Source organism: Bubalus kerabau, chromosome 11, assembly GCF_029407905.1.
Source record: "Bubalus kerabau isolate K-KA32 ecotype Philippines breed swamp buffalo chromosome 11, PCC_UOA_SB_1v2, whole genome shotgun sequence".
Lineage (NCBI taxonomy): Eukaryota > Metazoa > Chordata > Mammalia > Artiodactyla > Bovidae > Bubalus > Bubalus kerabau.
Genome location: NC_073634.1, coordinates 106,578,658 through 106,600,098, shown reverse-complemented (window position 1 = coordinate 106,600,098; position 21,441 = coordinate 106,578,658). Strand labels below are relative to the sequence as shown.

General features: G+C 67.9%; 1 protein-coding gene across 4 annotated transcripts in view; it reads right to left on the bottom strand.

The window, feature by feature from the left end:
• GPSM1 (G protein signaling modulator 1) overlaps window positions 1-17,186 on the bottom strand; it is a 29,347-nt gene extending 12,161 nt beyond the window's left edge. For 3 of the 4 annotated variants that reach the window (XR_008700632.1, XM_055541536.1, XM_055541537.1), the window contains exons 1-9: window positions 17,003-17,186; window positions 9,662-9,883; window positions 8,567-8,702; window positions 7,516-7,658; window positions 7,164-7,287; window positions 6,724-6,839; window positions 6,235-6,390; window positions 5,087-5,195; window positions 3,936-4,059 (exon numbers count right to left, since the gene is read on the bottom strand). Coding sequence is in view for 3 of the 4 variants with exons in the window: in XM_055541536.1 (XP_055397511.1) it covers window positions 3,936-4,059; window positions 5,087-5,195; window positions 6,235-6,390; window positions 6,724-6,839; window positions 7,164-7,287; window positions 7,516-7,658; window positions 8,567-8,702; window positions 9,662-9,883; window positions 17,003-17,067 (1,195 nt within the window). In the remaining variant the exon portion in view is untranslated. Of the gene's footprint in view, window positions 1-3,935; window positions 4,060-5,086; window positions 5,196-6,234; window positions 6,391-6,723; window positions 6,840-7,163; window positions 7,288-7,515; window positions 7,659-8,566; window positions 8,703-9,661; window positions 9,884-11,648; window positions 11,866-17,002 lie in introns of those variants that run through there. The other variant, XM_055541539.1, reaches the window with a different exon arrangement.
• Window positions 17,187-21,441: the final 4,255 nt, after the last annotated feature.

Genomic DNA, 21,441 nt, shown 5'->3' with positions numbered 1-21,441 from the left:
TCTGACCCTACCGGGCATCTCGACACACTTTGTTCCAACTCGCGGGTCTTTTAGCTGCCCAGCCCAGGGCCCCCGCTCTGTCCTTGCGTCCACTCCCCGCTCCCGGTGGCTCCACCTTCGGAGTCCGCCTGGAACCGCCCTCCCAGCCCTGCCCCGCGGTCCCTCCTCCATGCCAGGGCCCGAGAGGTGCCCGAGTTCTGGGTTGGGTCTTCCTGCTCGTGGGACCCGTGGGACGCCCCAGCTATGGGGGTGGGACTCATACAAGGTCCACGAGGCCCCCGCCCCCTCCCCTGCCGCGGGGCCTTTGCACGGCTGTTCCCTCACCCAGGCTGTGGTTCCTCCCTGAGCTCCCGGCACCCTCTCTGCCCTCCTTCACGTCTTCACTCAAATGTTGTGTACAGATTGAAAGTTTGGGTCCCCCAGATTTCATATGCTGAAACCCCAGACTTCTAGCCGACGGTCCAGGGGCTGGGGCCTGGGGGGTGATGGGGGTGACTGAGGCTCACAGGAGACAGAGAGGCCCTCGGGGGGCACACCCCCTCCACACTCTTAGCCCCACCCCTACCCATCTGTGATGCAGGACAAGGCCCCCCCACAGGACCCCACCACGTGGACGCCCCGCTGCTGGACGCCCAACCCCCAGAACCCTGAGAAGTAAGTGTCCGCCAGCAGGCCACCCTGTCTGTGGGGTTTCTTACGAGGCTCAAGCTGGCCGTGACAGCAGCCTCTGCGTGGCTCACCTACTGCTGTGTTTACGGCTACCCCGCCCCACCCCAGATCCCCAGCCAGCCCCAAAGCGCCTGTAACGTGACTGGCCTTCTGCATGCGTCACTTGTTATCGCCGCTGCGGCCCTCAGACTCGGAGAGAACCCGGCACATAGTAGGTACTTTAAGAATGCAACAGATAGCAAGCATTTACTGAGCGCCTACTGTGTGGGGCCATGGGCAGCTTCACGCGCTGTCCCCTCTGGGCCATCCCCAGCAAAGAAGGTCCCGGCCATGGACCAGGACGTGGACACGTGGGCTCAAAACAAGGCAACAGCCTGGAGAAGGCCACAGAGCCCCAGGGCGGGGAGCCAGAGTCAGGATGGGCCGTCGGGCCACAGGCGGGCCTGCATGGAGCAGGTGACAGGGCAGGAGGGCCAGGTTGAGAGGAGCCGGAGAGGAGACAGACATGGGGACAGGTGGGCGCCCGTGGCTCCACGGCCCTGGTCTGTCCATCGCGGGAACCTGGGTGGGCTGCAGGCCACTAGCTGAACGCACAGACAGATGGAGGGCTGGTCTTCAGCCTCCTAGGACGTGAGTCATGCCCTTGTCCCCGCCCAGCCACCTTCCCGGGATGACCAGCCGGCCTGCTTCTCAGACGTGGACACAGTGGCTCAGCGAGGTCAGCCGGGGCCAGAGCCCGCAGCCTAAGCAGTCACTCAGACATGACACCAACACACACCCCCGCCTCCAGAATGGCGTGGTGTCCAGGGCTCCAGGGGCTCTGGGGCCAGGGCACCCCGAGCAGGGCCCAGAGGGTGAGGGCACTGTGGTGGGCACAAGCTGGGGCAGCGGGGCAGATGGGCGTCCCGGAGAGGGGGCGGGCAGGCAGCCCCCCAGGGCTCGGGATGGACTCCCTCATCCTGTGCACCAACCATGCCGCCAGGGGTGCAGGAAACTGTCCGGCGCGCCCCACCCCCCAGGCGCCCTACTAGAATGGGCAGGGGTGGGCACACCAGGCACCTGGGGAGGACAGACCCTGACCCGGGGCACTGGCGGCAAGGAGGTGGCCCCGCCCACCCAGACTGGCTCTGGGACCTCTTTGCTGGGGTGGGGGCAGCGAGGACCGTGAGGGTCACGTGCACTGAACCCAGCTGACCCTGGGTCCTGCAGCTGCACAGTGCCCCTGTCTTCATCAAGGCAGGGAGGAAAGGCCCTGAGGCCTGGCCCCCAGCCGGGCAGTGACCGCCAGGCCCGGCACCACCACGGGCCTCGCGGGTGTCACAAGGCCACGCCCACCACAAGGGCTGTGGCCGGTCTCCCCGACCCTCCTCCTGGGAGGACGCCCCTCCACCAGGGCTGGTTACACCTCCCCCCACTACCAAGCTCTGGGTTTGCAGCTGTACCCCCACAACACTCCCCGTGCCCAAGACAGTTCCCAGAAGACAGTTTCCCAGCTTTCCGGAAACTGGGCCAGACCACCGCCGGCGCTCAGCATGCCCCGGAATGAACCGGTGAATGAATAAATGAACAAACGATGCCACTCCTGCAGACAGTGCTGCCGCGGCCCCCACACCCCCGCCAGGCTCACCGGACGCGGGGTCTCCTCCGGGGCTGCCTAGACTCGGGGTGCTGGCCTGCCTCCGGCAGCGGCATCCCCAGGCCCCTAGATCTGCCTCTGCAGGCCTGGGCCCTGCTGCCGTCCTCCCGAGGACAGCCTCATCCAGCGTCTGCTGGCGGCCAGGCGCTGGCGGCCTGGGGGGAGCAGGCTTCCGGGGGCCCTGGCGGGGAAGGATCTGGCCCCGGGCTGAGCAGAAGAGCAGGCGCGGGGAGGACAGAGGCCGCCTTGTTCCCACCCCTCCCCGCGGCCCCCTCTCCTCTGCCCGCCTGGAGGAGAAGGAAAACACCAGGAGAGCAGACGGCCGCTGGGCCGTGCCTCCGGGGGAGTCCCTCCAGATGCTGAGCCCGGCCCTGCCCCCACCGGCTGCTGGGTCCCCAGAGAACGGCCTCGTAGGGCCAGGCATGCCAGGGGGCTCTGCACAGAGCTGCCACCCTCGGGAGACCTCACCTGCGGAGCAGAGGTCAGCATGCACGGGTTGGGATGGGGTGGGGAGCGAGAGGAAGGGGGGGCCACACTGCATCCCACCCCATGGGCCACAGTGCCCCCAGAATGAGGGCGGCGGAGGGTCCCAGAGCCTCTGCTGCCTCCCTTCCATCGCAGAGGGTGACGTGTGCCCCCGGCTTCCAGACTGGCCATTGTCACAAGCCCGCCAGTGTTACAGCCCAGAGCCCCAGAGACCCGACACGGCAGCCAGACGGGCCAGGGGGCTTCGGAGGTCGGGGCAGGCGGGCACCCGGGGAGCCCTGCCATGAGGGACTGGGGGCTGGACTCCCTGGAAACTTGAGAGCCACGGGTGGGGGACTCCGTGAGCTGGACGGGAGAGGACGGCTAACTGCCTGTCCAGCTCCCGCCCCACGCCCCCTGCAGTGCGAGAGGAGCGTGGGGCTACCCCTCCCCCTGCCTCTGCCCTCCTCCCTCCCCTTCCTGAGCCCCCTGTCCTCTGCCCCCCAACACACACTTCCTAATCTATCTGCCTGGAGAAGTGTCACTGACCCACACGGGGCGAGCCCACCAGGGAGATTACAGGCTCTGCGGCGATCAGCCGGCCTCAACTGATTGGAACCCGGCCTCTGGCCGGTTAGGCCCCCCTCCCTCCTTCCAACAGCCCCGACCCCGCTGTCCCTACGAGAAGCCCTCCCTCAGGCCCAGCCCCGCTCCCTGTCCTCATACCTGCCCTGGTGATAAACCTGGGGGGCTCACTCAGGGTGACCCCAGGCCCTTGCTGCCCCAGAGGCAGAAAGGACCAGCCCCGGGCCCCCTTGCCCCGCAGGGACCCTGTCTGTCCATCACCACTTTCCATCTCTGGATCCACCTTGCCCCCAGCACCCCGTCATTTCACCCACCCCAACTGTGAGCTCCGGAACAGGCAGGTTCTGTCAGAGGCTGACGCCCCCTGGGCACAGGGGCTCAACACCGTCCCTAACCTGGCAGCTCCGTTAAACGTTCTGCAGTCCGGGGGCAGACCCCACCGAGCCCCCCAGCATGAGCCAGTGCCCAGACTGCTGGCGGCCAGCCTGCCAATCCCTGCCCTCCCAGGCCCCTGCACCTGAGCTGAGGTCAGAGCCTGGGGCAGGAGGCGTGGGACCTCCCACTCTGGCCCGTAACTCACCTTGGGCCTCATAGCCGGCCAGGTCTGGCTTCTCCGCGGCCGCCGGGCTGGCCAGCCGGCCCAGAGCCAGCTGCAGCTGCGCCACGTTCATGCGGGCCGTGAGCTCCCCGCTGCGGTCCCCGATCTGCAGCCAGGGGGGCCAGGTCAGTGGGCCCCCATGGGACCGCCACCACCCCAGGGCTCCAAGGGCACCTGGCCCCACCGCACCCAGAGGGTTGATCTCCCGGGGTACGTACAGCCCCCCACAGCCCAGTCCAGCCGTGCCACGTGGAGCCTTCCCATGAGCAGACGGCCTTTCTCAGCCCCGCATCCCCGGAAGCCCTGGCGAGCACCCTCGTGGCAGGGAGGCCTTGTGCTTACCCGGGAGCAGGACACAGGAAGGGCTGGCGGGGGACCCGAGTGCAGCTCCAGGGCCCCCCCAGCCAGGCCCTCCCCTGACCTGAGCTCCCCTGCCCGACCCCCACCTCCTGGGCACCTGAGGGCCTTGCCCGCCCCTGGACGCGGTGGGTTTGGGCAGCACTGGGGAGGGAGGGGACCTGGCTCTGCACCTGGGGCTGCTTCCCAGGGGAGGGGTGGGGGCCGAGGAGCGGGAGGGGTGAGGCGAGGAGGGGCTGGCTGGGAGCCAGGGCCCACCCGTGCCCACCGACCCAGGGGCGACCCTGGCCACGGTGGGAGGGCCTGGGTGGACAGGCCCACTTCCCTAGGAAGGTGCCTGGTTGAGCGGTCCCAGGGAAAGACCCTCCCCACGGGGTGGCCGTGCCTTCATGCCAGGACTGCCCCTGGCAGGTGATTTCCACTCGGCTGTCGGGCGCAGGAATGCCACGGCCCAGCCTGGCGCAGCTCCATCAGGGACAGGAGCAGTGGAGGGTGGCTTTCCAAAAGCAACACTAACACTCGGAGGGGCGAGAATGGGCCCCCGCTGACCTCTGGGGTCCTCCTGACCATCTGGCTGCAGGAAAGGAGGGGCCGCCAGGCCCCTCACGGGGTGCCGGGGCCCCTTCACAGGAGATGGCGACCACCAGGAAAGAGTTCAGGGCACACAGAGGCACGTGGCCCAGATGTCTGCAGGCAATGCCAGGAGGGGCTGGGGGAGGGCTTCAACGCTGGCGAAGGGCAGACTCAGGGCTGAGGGCAGGGCAGGCCCGGCTCACCTCCTGGGAGATCTCCAGGTGCTTCTTGGCAAAGGTCAGGGCCTGGGCAGGGCTCCCCATGGATACGTAGGCGTTCCCCAGGCTCCAGCACGCCCGGCCCTCGCCCACTCTGCCAGGGAGGGAAACTGAGTCCATGTCTGCCCACCAGGCCTGCCAGCCTGCCCACTCAGTCCCACCGTCCTGCGCCCCCAGCCTCCAGGTGGTCAGGGTCCCCACCTTGGGAGGTGGTGAAGGATGGGGAGGGTGGGTGGTCCAGGTGTGGCCTCGAGCACCCCCTGGTGGCCGGTGAGGCTCGCACCCTGGCGGCAGCTTTGGCTTCATTCCCTTGGCTCAATCGTGCCCGATTCTCGACCCCATGGACTGTAGCCTAACATGCTCCTCCATCCCTGGGATTTTCCAAGCAAGAATACTGGAGTGGATTGCCATTTCCTTCTCCAAAGACCTTCCCAACCCAGGGATTGAACCCGGGTCTCCCTCATTGTAGGCAGACGCTTTACCATCTGAGCCACCAGGGAAGTCCATGTTAATTTTTAAATTGAGGTAAAAGTAATATAACCTCAACCCCCGTAAAGCACACGATTCAGCGGCTCCACGTACATTCACTACCTACAGCCCTTGCCTCAGACTACTTCCAAGACATCGTCACCCAAAAGAAAAACCACAGCCCCTTGTGAAGCCTCCTGGCAGGGCGGCTTTTCGGAAGACCCTTCCTCTCCTCCAGCCACGAGGGGCTCTGGCCTGTGGACTCCGAGCTTTCTTGCTGTAGCCACCACCCCCCAAGACCTGCGCGCACGGCTGTGACCTTAGGGGTCTTGTCAGTCGGTCTGTGTCTCCGCAAAGACTGACGCGCACACAGATGTGGAAAGAGGGAGGCTGGAGGGGCGGGTGTTGTTCAAGGGGGCAGCGGGCTGAGGACTGGGGCCCAGCCAGCCCAGCGCCCAGGGGTCTCCCCACTCCCTCCCGGTGGGTGGCGCGGCTGATCTATGGAAAAAGGCTGAGCCCCAGGGGGGGGGTCCCCTGGTGGTCAGAGGCAGAGCGGGGCTCAGACCCAGACCAGCGAGCCGACAGGCTGCTGTGGTCAGCCTGGGGCCCGAGGGGGCAGTCGGAGCCCTCCGTGGGCCTGTGCCGCCTGCCTCCCCGCCGCACACCTGTCAGCCAGCTCCTGGGCGATGAGCAGGTGCCGGAGGTGGTACTCCGCCGCGCGCTCGTAGTCCTGCAGCAGCGTGTACGTGTTGCCCAGGCTGTAGCAGGCCTGCGCCTCCACCGCCTGGTCCTTGAGCTGCCGGGACAGCTGCAGCGTCTTCCTGGGGGGGCGGGGCAGCAGGGGTCACCCAGGAAGGGAGGGGGGTTCCAGGATTCCCCTCCGCCGGGGGCCGGGGCATTGCTCGCTCTCCCCAAGCCCCCTTCCAAGGGGTAGACAGGGGTGGGGGGCGCGGATCCAGCCCCAGGACCCCAAGAGGGCATCTCTCTGCCCTGCTGTGGGGTAACACAGAGCACTGCCCCCTCAACCCACGGTCCCGGGGAGGCCGGGCGGGCAGGCCTTGTGGGGGGAGCCTCCCTGGCCTGGTGTCCAGGCGCCCTAACCCATGCCCTCCCCGGCCCACCCGCTCCCTGGCCGGGTGGTGGGGGCTGCCTACTTGTAGTACTCGGCAGCCACGTCAAAGCGCCCCAGGAAGATGTGCGCATTGCCCAGGTTGCTGTAGGCTCTCCTCTCTGCCGCTTTGTCTCCAAATTCCTTAGCGATGGCCAGGCGCTGAGGACACAGATGCAAGGCCTGGGGTGGTCACGGGGCAGCCCGGCACCCGCTGCCGCTGGCAGGGCTGCACGCCCGCCCGGCACAGCCAGCCCGACGTCCGCTTGCCCAGGGGGCAGCCCAGGAGCCCCGGCACCCAGCCCAGATGGAGCGAGGGGCTGGGGGCAGCCCTGCCACCCCACCCAGGAGCCCCGCCACCCCGCCCAGGAGCCCCGGCACCCAGCCCAGGCGGAGCAAGGGGCTGGGGGCAGCCCGCCGCCCCGCTCACCTCCTTGTGGAAGGCCGTGGCCTCTGCGAAGCTGCCCAGCAGCCCACCCCGCTCACCTCCTTGTGGAAGGCCGTGGCTTCTGCAAAGCTGCCCAGCAGGTAGTGGGTGTTCCCCAGGTTGCCGTAGGCCCTGCCCTGGGCCGCCCGGTCACCCAGCTCCTTCACCAGGGACAGGTTCCTCCTGGAGGCCCAGTGCGTGTGAGCCATATCCCTGCCAGCAACACCCCGCCGCCCGCCCAGGCCAGAGGATGCTGAGCCTGTGGCCCCCGGGGGTGATGCCCCCTAATGGGGGCGGCTCAGTGCTGAGCTCGAGGACTCTGGTTTTCAGGCGCTGAGGCCCGTCAGGCCGAGGCCAGGGGTGGGTGCTGTGGGGAGGGGGGCCGCCCGGGGCCCCGCCCGCTCTGCTCACTCGTAGAACTCGGAAGCCCGGCGCAGCGTCTCGCGCACAGCAGGCGGCAGGTGCCCCGGGTCCTGCGCGGCAGTCCAGGACAGCTGCTTGCCCTTGGCATGGTACACGTTGCCAATGTTGTACAGAGCCCTCGCCTCCCCGACCTGGGGATGACACCGAGACTGGGGCTGCCTCCAAAGCCGCAGTCCCAAGGAGCCGGGCACCCAGACCCTGCAGGCACACAGCTGGTGTTTCCACGGCCTGGTTCGTGGTCCCCCCTGCCCCTGGGGCTACGAGTTCAAGGGCATCACCTTGTCCAGACACTAAGGTAGGGGTTATGAGGAGGGGTCTGTCCCTCCCGGGTCACCCCTCTGACACCCCAGCTAAGGGCTCCGGCTCTGCCACCTCCAAGGGGGCCCGGGCCGAGTCGGTGACCTCTGCGGTGGAGCCCTCCCGCAGCAGTGATGTCATCCATACAGAGGCAGGGACGCTGACCCCACAAGGTCACCGGGAGGACACTGAGCAGCCGTCAGGGGCCCAGCAGAGCCTCTCTACCCAGGCTTCCTCCCAGAGCCACCTCCAGTCCCGCCGCCCCCTGGCCCCGCAGTGACAGGCACTGTTGGTGGACGCAGTGGGGAGGTCGGTGAGAGAGGAGCGGACATGGAAGACGGGGGCCCGGGGCTCAGCCCCATGGCCTCTGCGTGAGCCAGAAGCGCCCTTGTTTCTGAACAGAGACCGTTCCCCGTCTTCCTCCCAGCTAGGGCACCCGGGACGCTGGGTGGTGTCCTCTGGGACCCATCCCAGCCGGGGCGCCCGGGACCCTGGGTGGTGTCCTCTGGGGCCCAGTCCCAGCCGGGGCGCCCGGGACCCTGGGTGGTGTCCTCTGGGGCCCAGTCCCAGCCGGGGCGCCCGGGACCCTGGGTGGTGTCCTCTGGGGCCCGTCCCAGCCGGGGCGCCCGGGACCCTGGGTGGTGTCCTCTGGGGCCCGTCCCAGCCGGGGCGCCAGGGACCCTGGGTGGTGTCCTCTGGGGCCCGTCCCAGCTGGGGCACCCGGCCAGCGCCGCCTGCCCACCTTGTCCCCCTGCTCCTGGGCGATGTCCAGGTGCCGCTGGCAGCAGACGACAGCCTCGTCAAAGCGGCCCAGCACCTTGAGCGTGTTGCCCAGGTTCCCACTGGCCTTGGCCTCCCCCATGCGGTCACCAATGGTCCTGGAGGACAGAAAGGAGTGAGGGGCTGAACTGAGGACTGAGCCCAGCGTAGACCCACGTGAGGGCCTCGGAGGACAGGGGGGGGCCCCGCAGTCCCTGGGATGGTGCTGGGCAGGGGTTCCGTGGCGGGCGGGCCAAGCCCAGGATCGTCCCTCCACCAGGCCAGGTCTCGGGGAGTCCCTGGTGAAGCCCGGTTTCAAGGCCGGGAACACAGGGAGCCTCGCAATGGGAATTCACCCTGTGGCAGCTCTGTTGGCGCACACGACCTCGGCTGGCTAGCCCCGAGAGCTGGAGGCGGAGGCCTGTGGCCAAGGTGCTCGGAACCGAGAAGCCCAGCCCCCGCCTGGGAGGTCTGGGGGCTGGGGTTGGGGGTTGACAGGGAGGGTCAGCAGGCGGCGGGGCGGGGCGGGGCGGGGTAGGGGGGGGAAGCTCTGGAGGCCAGAGGAGAATGGAGCCCCTGGGAAAGGGGGGCGTGGAGGAGGGCGGGGGTGGGGCCGGGGGCTGAATGGGCGGGGCCGGCAAGGAGGAGGTCTGCTCGGGTGGAGTAGGGCGGGCTCCCGCCAGGGTCAGACCACTCGGCACAGGACGGGTTGGGGCGGGCGGGGGTGGGGCCGGGGCCTGAATGGGCGGGGCCGGGGCCTGAATGGGCGGGGCCGACAAGGAGGCGGGCCCCCAGGGCAGGCCACTCGCACGGGGCGGGTGGGGGCGGGGCCGGGGCCTGAATGGGCGGGGCCGGGGCCTGAATGGGCGGGGCCGACAAGGAGGCGGGCCCCCAGGGCAGGCCACTCGCACGGGGCGGGTGGGGGCGGGGCCGGGGCCTGAATGGGCGGGGCCGGAAAGGGGGCGGGCCCCCCACGCGGGGGCGAGTGGGGGCGGGGCCGGGGCTGAATGGACCGGGCCGGGGGCTATATGGACGGGGGCAGGCCACTCGCGCGGGGCGGGTGGGGACACCGGCTCACCGGGCCAGCAGCAGGTCGTGCTTGTGGTACTCCAGCGCTCGCGCGTACTCCTTCAGGTAGAAGTAGGCGTTGCCCAGCTGGCTGTAGATGGCACTCAGCGTCTTCAGGTCCTCGGTGCCCACCTGCACGGCGGCCTCAAAGAAGGCCACGCCCGCCTTGAAGTCGCCCGCCTTGCACAGCCGCTCACCCTCCAGGGCCAGCTCTAGGCACGAGGCCTCCATCCTGGGCAGAGAGGACGGGTCAGGGATCCCAGCGGGCCCCTTAACGCCATCAGGCCTGGGGCCCTGGCTCCTCCTTGCCACAACGGGGCCCCCCGGACGGCTGGGGCCTGGCTCCCTTTGGATGAACCCGCAGAGGCAGCTCTGGGTGGGGCGGCGAGCCCGCCCCCAGGCCAGCACGCTGTGTGGCTCGTGGTGCCAGAGCCTCACTGCCTGTCCCCACCCGCCCCGTCCCCAAGCCCGGGCCCCAGACTGCAGGGAGAAGGCATGAGTGCAGCTGCAGCCGCCCCTGCAACCGGAGGACACGGCCTCCGTCCCGACTCCTGGCCGCTGGGCGGAGGGGCTGCCCCTGGGCCGGGTGCCACCCGCCACCCGCCACCCTCCAGGGGGGCCACAGCGGCTTGGGGCGGGCCCTGATGCCCGCTGAGGACGGGAGGCTCACGGGGTCACGAGACGGTCGGGGCCACATCAGTGGGAGCTGATCCCAGCCCCTTCCCTGTCCTGTGTCCTAGAGTGGGGCCCAACCTCCAAGCTCTCGGAGGGACCTAGGCTGTCCCTGTGCCAGCCTCCTAACCTCTGGGGGCAAGGCTGTATCTGAGCCGATGTCCTGTCCTGGGGCCAGAGGGGGATGGGGGGGTGGCAGGCACAGAAGGAGTCTTGGCGGGGGGCCTGAACAGAAGAGGGCGGGGACTCCTGCCGCCCCACCCCGCTGAGACAGCCCGCAAAAGTGCGCCCCGGAAAGGTGGGAGACAGCTCAAGAACCTGTCCCCGTCCCCTTACTCCCACCGCCTTTCGTGTCGCCAGAGCTTGTGGAAGAGTAACTTAAAGTGCGCTCGCCAAACGGCCCGCTGCACCCCGAACTCATCCCCGCCTCGTTAGGACTGAGCAATGACCAGGAGTTACCGGGGGAGCCAACATTATTTCCCTAAGAAACAGGCAACATTTTCTAGGCCAGTGCTTCTCAATCGCCCTATCCAAAGGCCCCTCTGAGACAGATCACAGCGCCCATTCGCGCTGCCCCTGGGTCGTCGAGAAAACCGGTGACGCCTTGAGAACAGCCTGGGATGCAGCTGCGAACCCCCCAAGAAGCCAAGCCCTGTGCCCTGCACCCCACAGGCTCAAGGCATTCCCCGGGCGGCCCCCCACATCGGGGTCACTGATCCTCCCCTCCCGGAGGGTGCAGGGCCCGCGCCTGGGGACCCCGCCCTCTCCCAGCCTTTCTGAGACTCAAGCAGAGCCCTGCAGCCTCTGAGAGCTGGAGGTCAGGGACCCGGCCTTGAGACCCAGCTGTCAGACCCGTCAGCGTGTCCCGCTGACAACACACCCGCCTCACCGAGCGCCCTGCCCTCCAGATGCCACGTCACTGCCCACGGGCAGCGGCACCCCCACAGCCAGGGCCATGCATGGGGCTCCTTAATTAAGGCCTGCTCATCCCTGCCCAGCTGCTCGCCACACAGCCAACTGCCCTCTCCTCCCCGGGGACTCAGGGTCTAAAACGTGGGCATTTCCAGAGCCCCGCGGGCATTGGCCCCAATCTGATCACGGAGCCGCCCCCTCCCTGCCCAGACATGCGGCAGCAGTGGCTCAGAGCAGGGGCTTCCGGCACGGGCAGGACCCCGTGCCCAGGCGTCAAGGGCGCAGGGGTGCGACGCCAGGGTGTGTGGCCACCTCTGGGAGCACCAATGGGGGGAGGCCTCCTCCTGGGGAGGTGCCAGGCATGGGGTCCCGGGAGCCCCGCCCCCACTCCTGCAGGTGCCCGCCTGCTGCACCTCTTCCCCCGAAGGTCTCGCATCTTCTGCACATACAGCCACAGCTCCAGGCCCACGGGCAGCAGCAGCGGGCGCGGGCGTGGGGCGCCGTACACCACCTTGCACACAGCCTTCTCAGCCAAGCTCAGGGCCGCGGGCGGGCCCTCCGGGGCAGCAGCCGGCATGCTGGGGGCTCCGGGCCTCCTCCCCGGCCAGCTGCGGGGTCCCCTGCCCGCCCCCCACCCTCACCCCAGGGCAGCCGGCTCCCACGGACCCCCCAGGTCTCTGGCAGGTTCTCCACGGCCTCCCAGGGCCTGCAGCGGATCAGAGGATCAAGGGCGGCTCAGAGCTGGGATCAGCACCGTCAGCAGGGCGGGCGGGCGGGAGGCCCGAGGGAGCTTGTCCACACGCTCCCCTCAGGGGCTGGCACACAGCCGGGGAGGCGCGCAGCACCAGCGCCCCCCATCCCAAGACTCTTACTGCCCCCCAGCCCTGTGGTCGGTTCGGGGCCAGAACCCGGCCACACAGCACAAAGGAGCCCAGAGCACCTGATCGGTTTGTGGGAGCACCAAGGACCCAGTGCGGGTGGCCCCCACTCCCGCCCCAGAGCTGGGATGGGCAGGGTCTTCACTTGGCCTCGCCCTGTCCTCCTGGACCCCTGCCATGTCCGCCCCCACGCCCAGCCTGGCCTGCGGCAGGGTCAACGGGGGCACAGGGTCCAGGTCACCCTGTTAGTCCCCTGAGCCTCCGGGATGCTGCTGGGTGACCAGCACCTGACCGTCGAGTGAGCTCCAGGCCTCGAGTGTCCCCGGGTGCAAGGCCGGGAAGAGCCTGGGGCTGGGGACTTGAGATGAGTAGACACCCTCCAGCCACCCCAGCACCTTTCCTGAAAGGTGCCGGCCCCTGGGCCACCTTGGCAGCGCGCTCCCAGCTTCTCCAGCGCCGTGGCTGATAAGGAGGCTGGAGAGACCCTCTCTGGGCAAAGGGCAGAGCCTCTGGAGGAGCAGCGGCGGTGGGGGGCACTCAGTGCCGAGGCCCAGCCCCAGGGCTCAGTCGGGCAGAGCAGCGGGGAGAAGCCCGAGGCCCCTCGGGGCACCACAGTGGCCTACCCCTGCTGGGAGCTCTGTCCCCCCCACCATGGGCAGCCCCTCCTGCCAGGTCGCTCGCCCATCTCAATCATGGGCCTCGGCCGGGGAGGAGGCCCAGCGAGGCTGCAGCAGGGAACCCGGGACAGGGAGGGAGAGGCTGGGTTCAGGGGCAGTGAGACCCAGGCTGGGCCCTGACCCCCAAAACCACCTGTGTCTGAGCAGAGACAGGATGCGAGGGTGGTGGCGGGAGGCCTGGGGCAAAGCCGCCCGGGATACTGACCCAGGCCAGCATCAGCCCACCAGGGTCGGCAGACACTGCTGCTCTGGCCGGGGCAGGGGGTGTCTGGGAGGGCGCTAGGCGGGCAGATCAAGGGTGCGAGGATGAGAACCGAGGCCAGCCGCACCCCCGTGTGCACCGGACCCTGCTTCTCAGGGGGTCCAGGACACTGCATCCTCCTCCTGGCCCTGAGGCCTCTGTCCACCCCCGGGACGGCTCAGCTGAGGGGCAGGACAGGGCCTGGACCATGTCCTCCTTGCCCAGCTCCTGCCGATAAGCTGAACCCCCAAACTCTGCACCCTCATGTCAACCCCAGGCCCTTCCTCCGCCTCCTGGGGTAGCAGCCCCCCAACACCCGCACCGCAGGCCATCCTCTCCCCTCCCCCGCGAGACCACCCACCCTGGCCAGGCCCACTTCCTGGCTCAGTGAAGAAGGCTCTGGAAGTCTGTCTCTCCACACCGCCTCCACAGGCCTGGAGGTATCTGTGGGAGCCACGTCTGCTGGGGACGCACCAGAGCTGTGGCGCCCCAAGGCCACCGTTCAGTATCGGCCTGCCGAGCCGGCCTGCCCGTCCCTGTCCACTGCCCAGGATGCCACACTGCAGGACGGCAGGGCCTCCAGCAGGCCTGTCCACCCAGAGGCTGCTGGGGCACGAGACAGGGGCTCCCTGGGGCCCTGGGCCAGACTGGCCAGGGCTTTCAGGGCCCGGGACTGCGGTCTTAGTTCCCCCTTCGCCAGCCTCACCCTTCAAACCCAGAGAGGGGCAGCCCATACACCTGGGATTTGCCACATGGGCTAAACGGGTCCCTAATTGCTAACCGACAGTCCCCCACAGCCTGGGGAGAGACCGGGCCCCCAGCCTCAGAGGCCTCAGGGACCACGCTGCCTGCCCCAGCCGGGCCACATCCACCTGTGAGATCCGCTCTCCAGCACCAGCGTGGCCCAGAACATCTCTCCTTCAAAGTGGCTGACCAGGGTCAGCCTTCCCAGCAGCCAGACCACAGTGGCCAGGAGGCAGGGAACCGTCTGCCAAGCTCCCGCCACCTGCCCACTGGCTTACCAGTTAATGAAGTGCTTATTGACCGCCCAGCGGCCAACCTTGCTGTTCTGGCCACCACGTCACCCCCGATACCCCTCCCACCCGTCCTCGGCGTCCGAGAGTAGCCGTCAGCCCTGGCCCCTACTGCCCTGCCTTCTGCCCACACAGGCCCCCATCCACCTGTCTCCCCAGATGGCCCAGTGTCCCCTGGGGGCCATCGCAGAGGCTCACCAGGTGGGGGCTGGGTCCCCATCGACCCCTCTCTGATAAAGGCAATCATTCCTGTCCAAGGCTGTCACCCACATTCTGGGTGCCTGGGCAGCCACCCCAGGGCTCCCGCTCACCCCATCCTGCCATCCCCAGAGTGAAGCCACACTGACTCCCCTTCAGTTTTGGGGGTGATCTCAGAACAGCAGGGACAGGCGGCCTGGTGGGGGCAGGAATCACTGAAGGGGAGAGGCGTGTCTGTCACGAGCTTCAGAAAGCGAGCACCTGAGGATCGCACGTCCAGGGAGCCCAGTGGCATGGCATCCCCTTCCGGGAACCTGCTGGTGGGGGCACCTCTAACGAGCCCCCTACCCCACGCTCCCCTCCCAGCCCCCGCCAGGAGCACTCAGCTGCTGGCCTCACAGAAGGCAGGAGTTCAGAAGAGGACAGCCCACAGCTCCCCACTTTGGGGGCTTCTTGGCTACCCACCCATTCTCCCCAGGCCCTCCACCCCACACCTCTGCCCTGGGGAAACAGGCCCAGGGGCAGTGCACCAGGGTTCTCAGTATTAATCGCTCCTGTGAGACCTCAGCCACTTCTGCCTACCTGACCTGGTCCCCTCTCCAGGGCCCCCTCGGGACATGGTGGGCTCCTGGACACACTCACGCTCAGGCCCCTCTCAGTGCCAGTTCAAAGCCCAAATCCAGGACCCACTTTGTAAGAACCGAACTCATCTCCCCAGGTAGGAACATTGGTGTGGGAAGGGGAGCCACCAGGCTGCCGGGGCAGTGGGGGGGAACAAGGCAGAGGAGACCCGACGTGGCCCCAGGGAGCCCCCCACACGCTGGGGTTTCTGGGACAGCCACCCGTGGAGTGCTCAGACCCAATGGCTCCTGTCCGTGGGGCATCCACATGCCCGGCTGCAGGCTGCCCTGGGCTCCCACACCACAGCGGGGCTCCCTGGACATTCAGGCTCCGAGGGGACAGCTTTCTGGCGGCCTCTGGAAGCCAGCTCCGAGCAGAAAGAACCCTGCGCACACCCAGTCACGCTCAGGTCCGACCCCCATCCCCAGGGGCCTCCTCACAGGCCCTGAAAGCAGGCTCCTGGCCATGAGCTCGGACTCTCTGCCAGGTCTGCCCCCACAACCTCCACCCAGGGCTCAGCCTGCAAGGAGTCCGGCGGGACCCAGGGGCCTCTCGCGTGTTCGCTTTGCGCTCTGCTGCCCTGCCCACAGACGGCTCCCCCAGGCCACTGGTCCTTGTCCCTGTACCCGCCCACACCCCAGGCTCCCGGGTCAAGCCTAGGGGGAGGCTAGCACAATGTGGACCGCACGCTCCGCCCGCAGGGTCTCCCAAGGCTAAAGCGCCCAGGGGCCCCCTCCACCCACAGCTCCCCTGCACACACATGCACAGCCAGATCAACGCCTGTCATTCTTCCAGAACGTGGCCTCCACCCTGGGCAGACGTGGTCCGTAGAGCCCCCCATTCCCATAGGGGCAGGGGGTAGGGGGGTTTGCCATGCAGGAGTCCTCAAGGACAGGCCTCCGGCGTCAGCTGTCAGTAAACCCACTGGCACGCCCCTCCCCCTGCGTGGGGCCCGGGAGTCAGGCCGGGGGCTCCGCGCTCCATTCCGAGACCATACAATGGGGGCTGTGTCTCCAGCCAGCAGCACAGACCAGACAGAGGTGGGAGGGGCCGCCAGGGCCTCATTCCACAGGTTGGGGTGGGGAGAGGTGACGGAGGGGCAGGGGGGGGCACCCAGCAGAGGTTTGCGGCTGGGCTGGAGAATCTGTGTAGGCCACACTAGGCCCCTTGAAGACTCAGAAGCCCCCCAGGTCTTAAGGATGGCTGGGGGAACCGGATGAGGTCACTCCAAGGCGGGGGCCTGTCCAGACCATGAGGAGCCAGGCCTGCCTCTGGGAGCCGCAGCTAGGAAGCAGGCGCTGCCCAGCACTCGTGCCGGCCCCGCTCTGCCGGACATCTGCACATGAAGGCGAGCCCTGAGAGACCTGTGCCCTCCCCACCCCAGGTCAGGCCCAGGGCATCAACTTGTAGCACACCCTCGACCAGCAGGGAGTCACCAAGCAGGCACGCGGCCCAGGGGCAGAGCCACCCCGTCATCCCTGATGGGCGCAGGGCGCAGGGCCCGGACTGCTGGCATCACCCGGGAACCCGCCCCAGGCAGGCACCTTTTCAGGCAGGCACACACCCACCCAGCTGCCTGGCTCTGTAACCCCAGCCCAGCTGCAATCTGCTGAAGCAGGGGCACCTGGTGGGTGGGGGGTGACGGGCCCCACCCGTGACACAGCCGTGGTCCCCTCCCCACAAGCGCTGTGGCAGTGGGAAGGAGGTGCCAGGCTGGGGAGAGAAGTCCTGGCAGCCCCCACCACACACCTGCTGTGCTAGAGGCCAGTTGCTGGCAGGGCAGGGCTGGAGAAGGGGCCCCTCTCCCAGCCCTGGACACTGCGGTGAGGGGGGCCCATCTTGCCCACCCCCTAGCCGCCCCTCCCTCGCCGGTTTCCAGGGGGTGGGCTGTGGCAGGCCCAGCGCCCCCAGCCTCGGACTCCCCTTCCTCCGCCCGGGGGCACCCCGACCCTGACCCCGCGTCCCCCCACCCCCGCCGGCCCACTGGGAGGGGCGTCCCCGCCACGTTGCGCGCCAGCCGCCGCCGCCGCCTTTGTTCCGGGCCGGCCGCTCCCGCCTCCTGCGTCGGCGGCCCCCGCCGCCCGGTCCCCGCGCGTCCCCGCCGCTCGCCCAGCCCACCTGGAGTAGAGGCGCCGGGCCGGGCCGGGCAGCTCGTCGGCGGCGGGAGGCGCCGGGCCCGCCATGGGGCCGGGGGAGCCGAGGGCCGCGGGCCGCGCACCCCACGCTCGCGCCGGCCCCACGCGCCTGTCCGCGGGCCGCGGGCCGCTGTCCACCGCCCGCCCGTCGTCCGTCCGTCTGTCCGTCCGCGCGGGCGGGAGGCGCCGAGGAAGTGATGCGCGCGACGCCGCCCCTCCCGCCGTGGCCGTGATGTCACCGCCGCCCGCGGGGGAGGGGGCGCGGGCGAGCCGCCGGTCCCTCCTCTGTTCGCGCGGGTGGGGGAGGGGAGACAGCGCCGGGGGTGGGGGCCCCCCGCGGGGCGGGGGCGGGGCAGAGCCTTGGGGGTTCCTCTGGCACCGGCCCGGAGGGTGTGCCCCCAACGACCCCCTCCACGGTGAGTGCGGGGGAGGGGCTGGCCGTCAGCCTGGCTTCGGGGGCTTCTGGGGCCTGGGAGGCCCCTTCTTCCACCCGGTTGGAGGCCCTCCCGCCTTTGTTTGGCAGGTGACCCCTCCTCCCTTCGGTGGTCCTCTGCCTTTCCTCTGGGCCAGCCCCAAGGTGCCTCGGCCACTTCTCCAAATGGGCAGTGGGTGCAGGGCACCTCCGCACACTTTGGCGAGGCCATCCCCCACGTGAATTGGGGCACGTGGGAGGGTGGAGCAGCCTCAGGCAGGGCCTGAGTGTGTGTGTGTGTGTGTGTGTGTGTGTTGGGGGTCGGCTGTGTGTGTGTGCGTGTGTGTGTGTGTGTGTTGGGGGTCAGCTGGCCTGGGAAGGCAAAGATTCTGCAAGCCTGCCCACCACTCTGCATTTCTCGCTTCTGAGACCTTGGTCGGTAGCCTCCCCACACCCAACCTTGGTCTTCTCCGCTGTCTGTGAAAACCGTGGAAGGCTGCAAGGAGAGTGGCCGGGCTGTGCCCACCCACCTGAGTCCAGCATCCCAGCACCGGGCCACCTCCTCTCCTGGGGATTCCTGGGGCCCCTGACGGGTGACGTGGCCTCGCCTCCACCCCCGGGTTCTGACTGCTCTGGGGTGGGGGTGGTCTCACAGGTTCTGTCCTGGACCCTTCTCAATCTCCGCCCTCCCGGTGCAGCCAGAGAACTCCAATCCTGGAAAAGTTGCTGTGACCCAACGGGACAGGGACAAGTCTGGGGACGGGAAATGGGCTGCTTTCCCCTGGGGGCACGCTGGCCCCTTCCCGGAGCACTGCCCTAAGGTCAGGAAGATGCCAGCCAGCCAGGCCGCCCCAGCCAGACCTTCCGCTCCAGCCAGGACCCTCGGCAGAGTGCAGCCCACAGGACCCTGGCTTCAGGCAAAGGCAGCGTAAATAAACACGAGATTAAAAAAGGGCTCTTGGCCCCGAGCTGGTCTGTTTTTCCTGCGGAAGAGGCAGCGAAGATGAGAACCATCTGTGCCCAGAGCGCAGCAGCCGGCAGTTCAGCCCACGCAGCCTCCCTCGGTGACCACAGGAGCCGGGCAGGGCCTTGTTCTCAGGCCTGGCTACGGCCCCCAGCTGGCCCCTACGGAGCGCGGGGTGCTGAGGGCAGCCCCAGGCCTGCCTCCTTGGGGCACCCCTGGGCTGGCATCAAGGACGAGGGCTACTGTGGGCCCCCCGCCTGTGCCAGGCCTGAGCTCAGTGTCCCCAGGACGTCACCGCTCTGGCTCCCTACGGTCACCTGGGTGTGCAGCCACCTGCCTTGTGTCAGGAAGGCCGCCCTTGTGGTGATGTGCTGTGGTTGGCAGAAAGGGGGTGGTCCCTGCAGAGGGATGGGGTGGGTGTCCTCTCTTCCTTCCTGGGAAGGGGGAGACCCGTGGGAAGCTGGAGTCCCTGGGCTGGAAGGGTCTTCTATCAGAGCTTCCACAGGGGAGCTAGGACCGTCTTGGGGGTGCTGGGCAACGGGCCAGGCTCAAGCTGGCCTGAATCAGGCCCTGCCCACCCCAGCCCTGCTGGGTGCCTGGCACAAGTTGCTTTCCCTGTCTTGAGTTTCCATTCTACCCCTCAGGGTTCAGCGGCCCTATGCCGCTGGGGTCGGGAAGGATCGTGGGTCCAGACAGTGCTGGTCATGGTGCTGGGCGGCAGTCAGAGCTCAGGGTGCCTACCGTTGGGACTGTGCTTCCTCCCCTCTGGGCCCCTGCAGGCAGTCCTCGGCACACGGCACGGAGGTGTGTCTTCTCCCGTCCAGGGACCCGACCGACTCCCGTGGAGAGGACCCAGGAGGAGGGTGGAGTGTGGACGGGCAGCACGTGGCCACCCAGGTGTGAAACTAAGTGTGCCTCGGCTCCACGGAGAGCAGGGGGCTGCCGGGAGGCAGGTCTGGGGGAGGAGGGGTCCTGGGGGCCGCAGACCTGGCTCACCACCCTCCCATCTGTTCTGCTCACCCTCGGGGCTGCTCCTCCTTCCCCCCCAGCCTCCCAGGGGGTTGGGGCAGAGACCTGCTACCCGCACACACCTGCGCTCTGCATGTCCTGTCGTGTAAATTCTCCCCTGTGATGCTCGGAGCGCCTGCCCTGGCAGAGTGTTCCGACAGGAAGCCGTGAGCACACCCCCTCCATCCATTCCCTAAGGAGTGTCGGGAAGAAAAACAGTTTCCCACCTGGATCCTCCTTCCAGCCCTAGTTAACAGGCGGCAGCAAGACAATGCTGTGGGTGGCGCAGGCAGCGATGCTGGACCTTGTCCCCAGACGCACCACCTCTCTCGAGCCGCGCCCCCCTCCCACCGCACTCAGAGTACCAACCCTGCTGCTGGCGGCTGTCAGCAGCGCCACCTCCGCCGGGGGGCAACTGCCGCGTGCCTGTCCGCCAACACTCAGCCCTCCCTGGCATCCGCTTCATCAGCACGCCCTTCCCCTTGGTGAGCAGACCGGACACTGATGCCCTAGGTCACCGGGCTGGGTCTCGGGGGAACTGAGGTCAAGCCCGGTTTCCTAATTGACCCCTTCCTGGGCCTGTCCCCCAGACAGGCCAGCAGGGAAGTGACGCTGGACAGTTGCAGGGGGTGGCTGAGCCTTTGGGGGTGGAGAGGCCTTGGGCCTCTGGAGAGAGGAGGGCACTCACGGCCGACATGGGCCTCAGGTGAGGACCAGGCTGGGAGAAGGTGGTCAGGCTGCCCGGGGCCATCCCCGCACAAAGAACCAGCTCCAAGGCTCAGGCAGGACATGCGACCTCTGAGACAGCCCCCACCCCCAGTTGTTTGCTGGGGCAGGGGGCAAGCTGAGGATGACCTGGTGGCTGGCGGGACAGCTCCCAGTCCCTGCCTCCTGCCACCCCCTCATGCCCCTCTTCCGCACTAGACTGCTCCTGTAGGGCCCAGGGGGGCCTGGGTCACCCCCAGGTGCCACCAGCGGAGATGCCCAATCTGGGACCCGAGGCAAAAGGTAGACGGGGAGAGGGGAGAGACCCAAACACACAAATGCACGCACACACATGCGTGCACATATGTGCTTAGGTAAAAAGAACACACATTTTTACCATCATTTCTAATAATCTCATAACCCTGAGAAAGAACTCACTCTACTGCACAGCTCTGGGGTACGTGCCATCCATTGCCCCGAGGCCCCCAAGACACCACCCGCCGCCACTTCCTCTCCTTGAGGCCTTGATGTCCCTGGAGTGGGAGCTCTAGGTGGACAGTGGGTTTTTGCAAGAAGCCCGGAAGGAAACGGTCTGCCCACCCCGAGGTCCTGAGGGCCTCACGGGGAGAGGACACGCCCAGGAAATAGCTGGAGGTGTGCTCGGAGCCGCACGCCACCGTGTCATCCAGTGACACCCGGCCACACAGCATTCCTGGGCCGCTGGCTGGCAGCTTTGTCACCGGGTTTGTGGCCCCGGGCCCTGTAGGGAGGAGGCAGGTGCCCATGGGGCAGGCCCGTGCTCACCTGTCCAGAGCGGGCTGGATGGGTCCCATCACCCTGGCTGATGGGACCGAAACTCCTGCCCCCTGCCAGTCTGTGCCCCCAGGCCTGGCAGACACTGTGAGTGCTGGAGAGAGACGGAGGGACAGAAAGAGAGGGAGAAAGAGAGACAGAGAGAGACAGAGGGAGACAGTGGTAGAGACGGAGAGACAGAGAGTCAGGGAAAGAGACGGAGACAGAGAGGGGAGTGTATTTGGGCTCCAGGTTCCTCGGGTGGCTCCAAGCCCCCCAGGCCTTGGGTGTGGGGTGGGAGGGGATATCTTTTATCATCAGCCTAAGTGTGTTAGTTGGTCAGTCATATCTGACCCTTTGCAACCCCATGGACTGTAGCCTCTGTCCATGGAATTCTCTAGGCAAGAGTGGGTTGCCATTTCCTTCTCCTGAGAATCTTCCAAACCCAGGGATCAAACCTGGGTTTCCCACATTGCAGGCAGATTCTTTACCATCTGAGCCACCAGGGAAGCCCACCCACATCCTCATAAACCAAACAGAA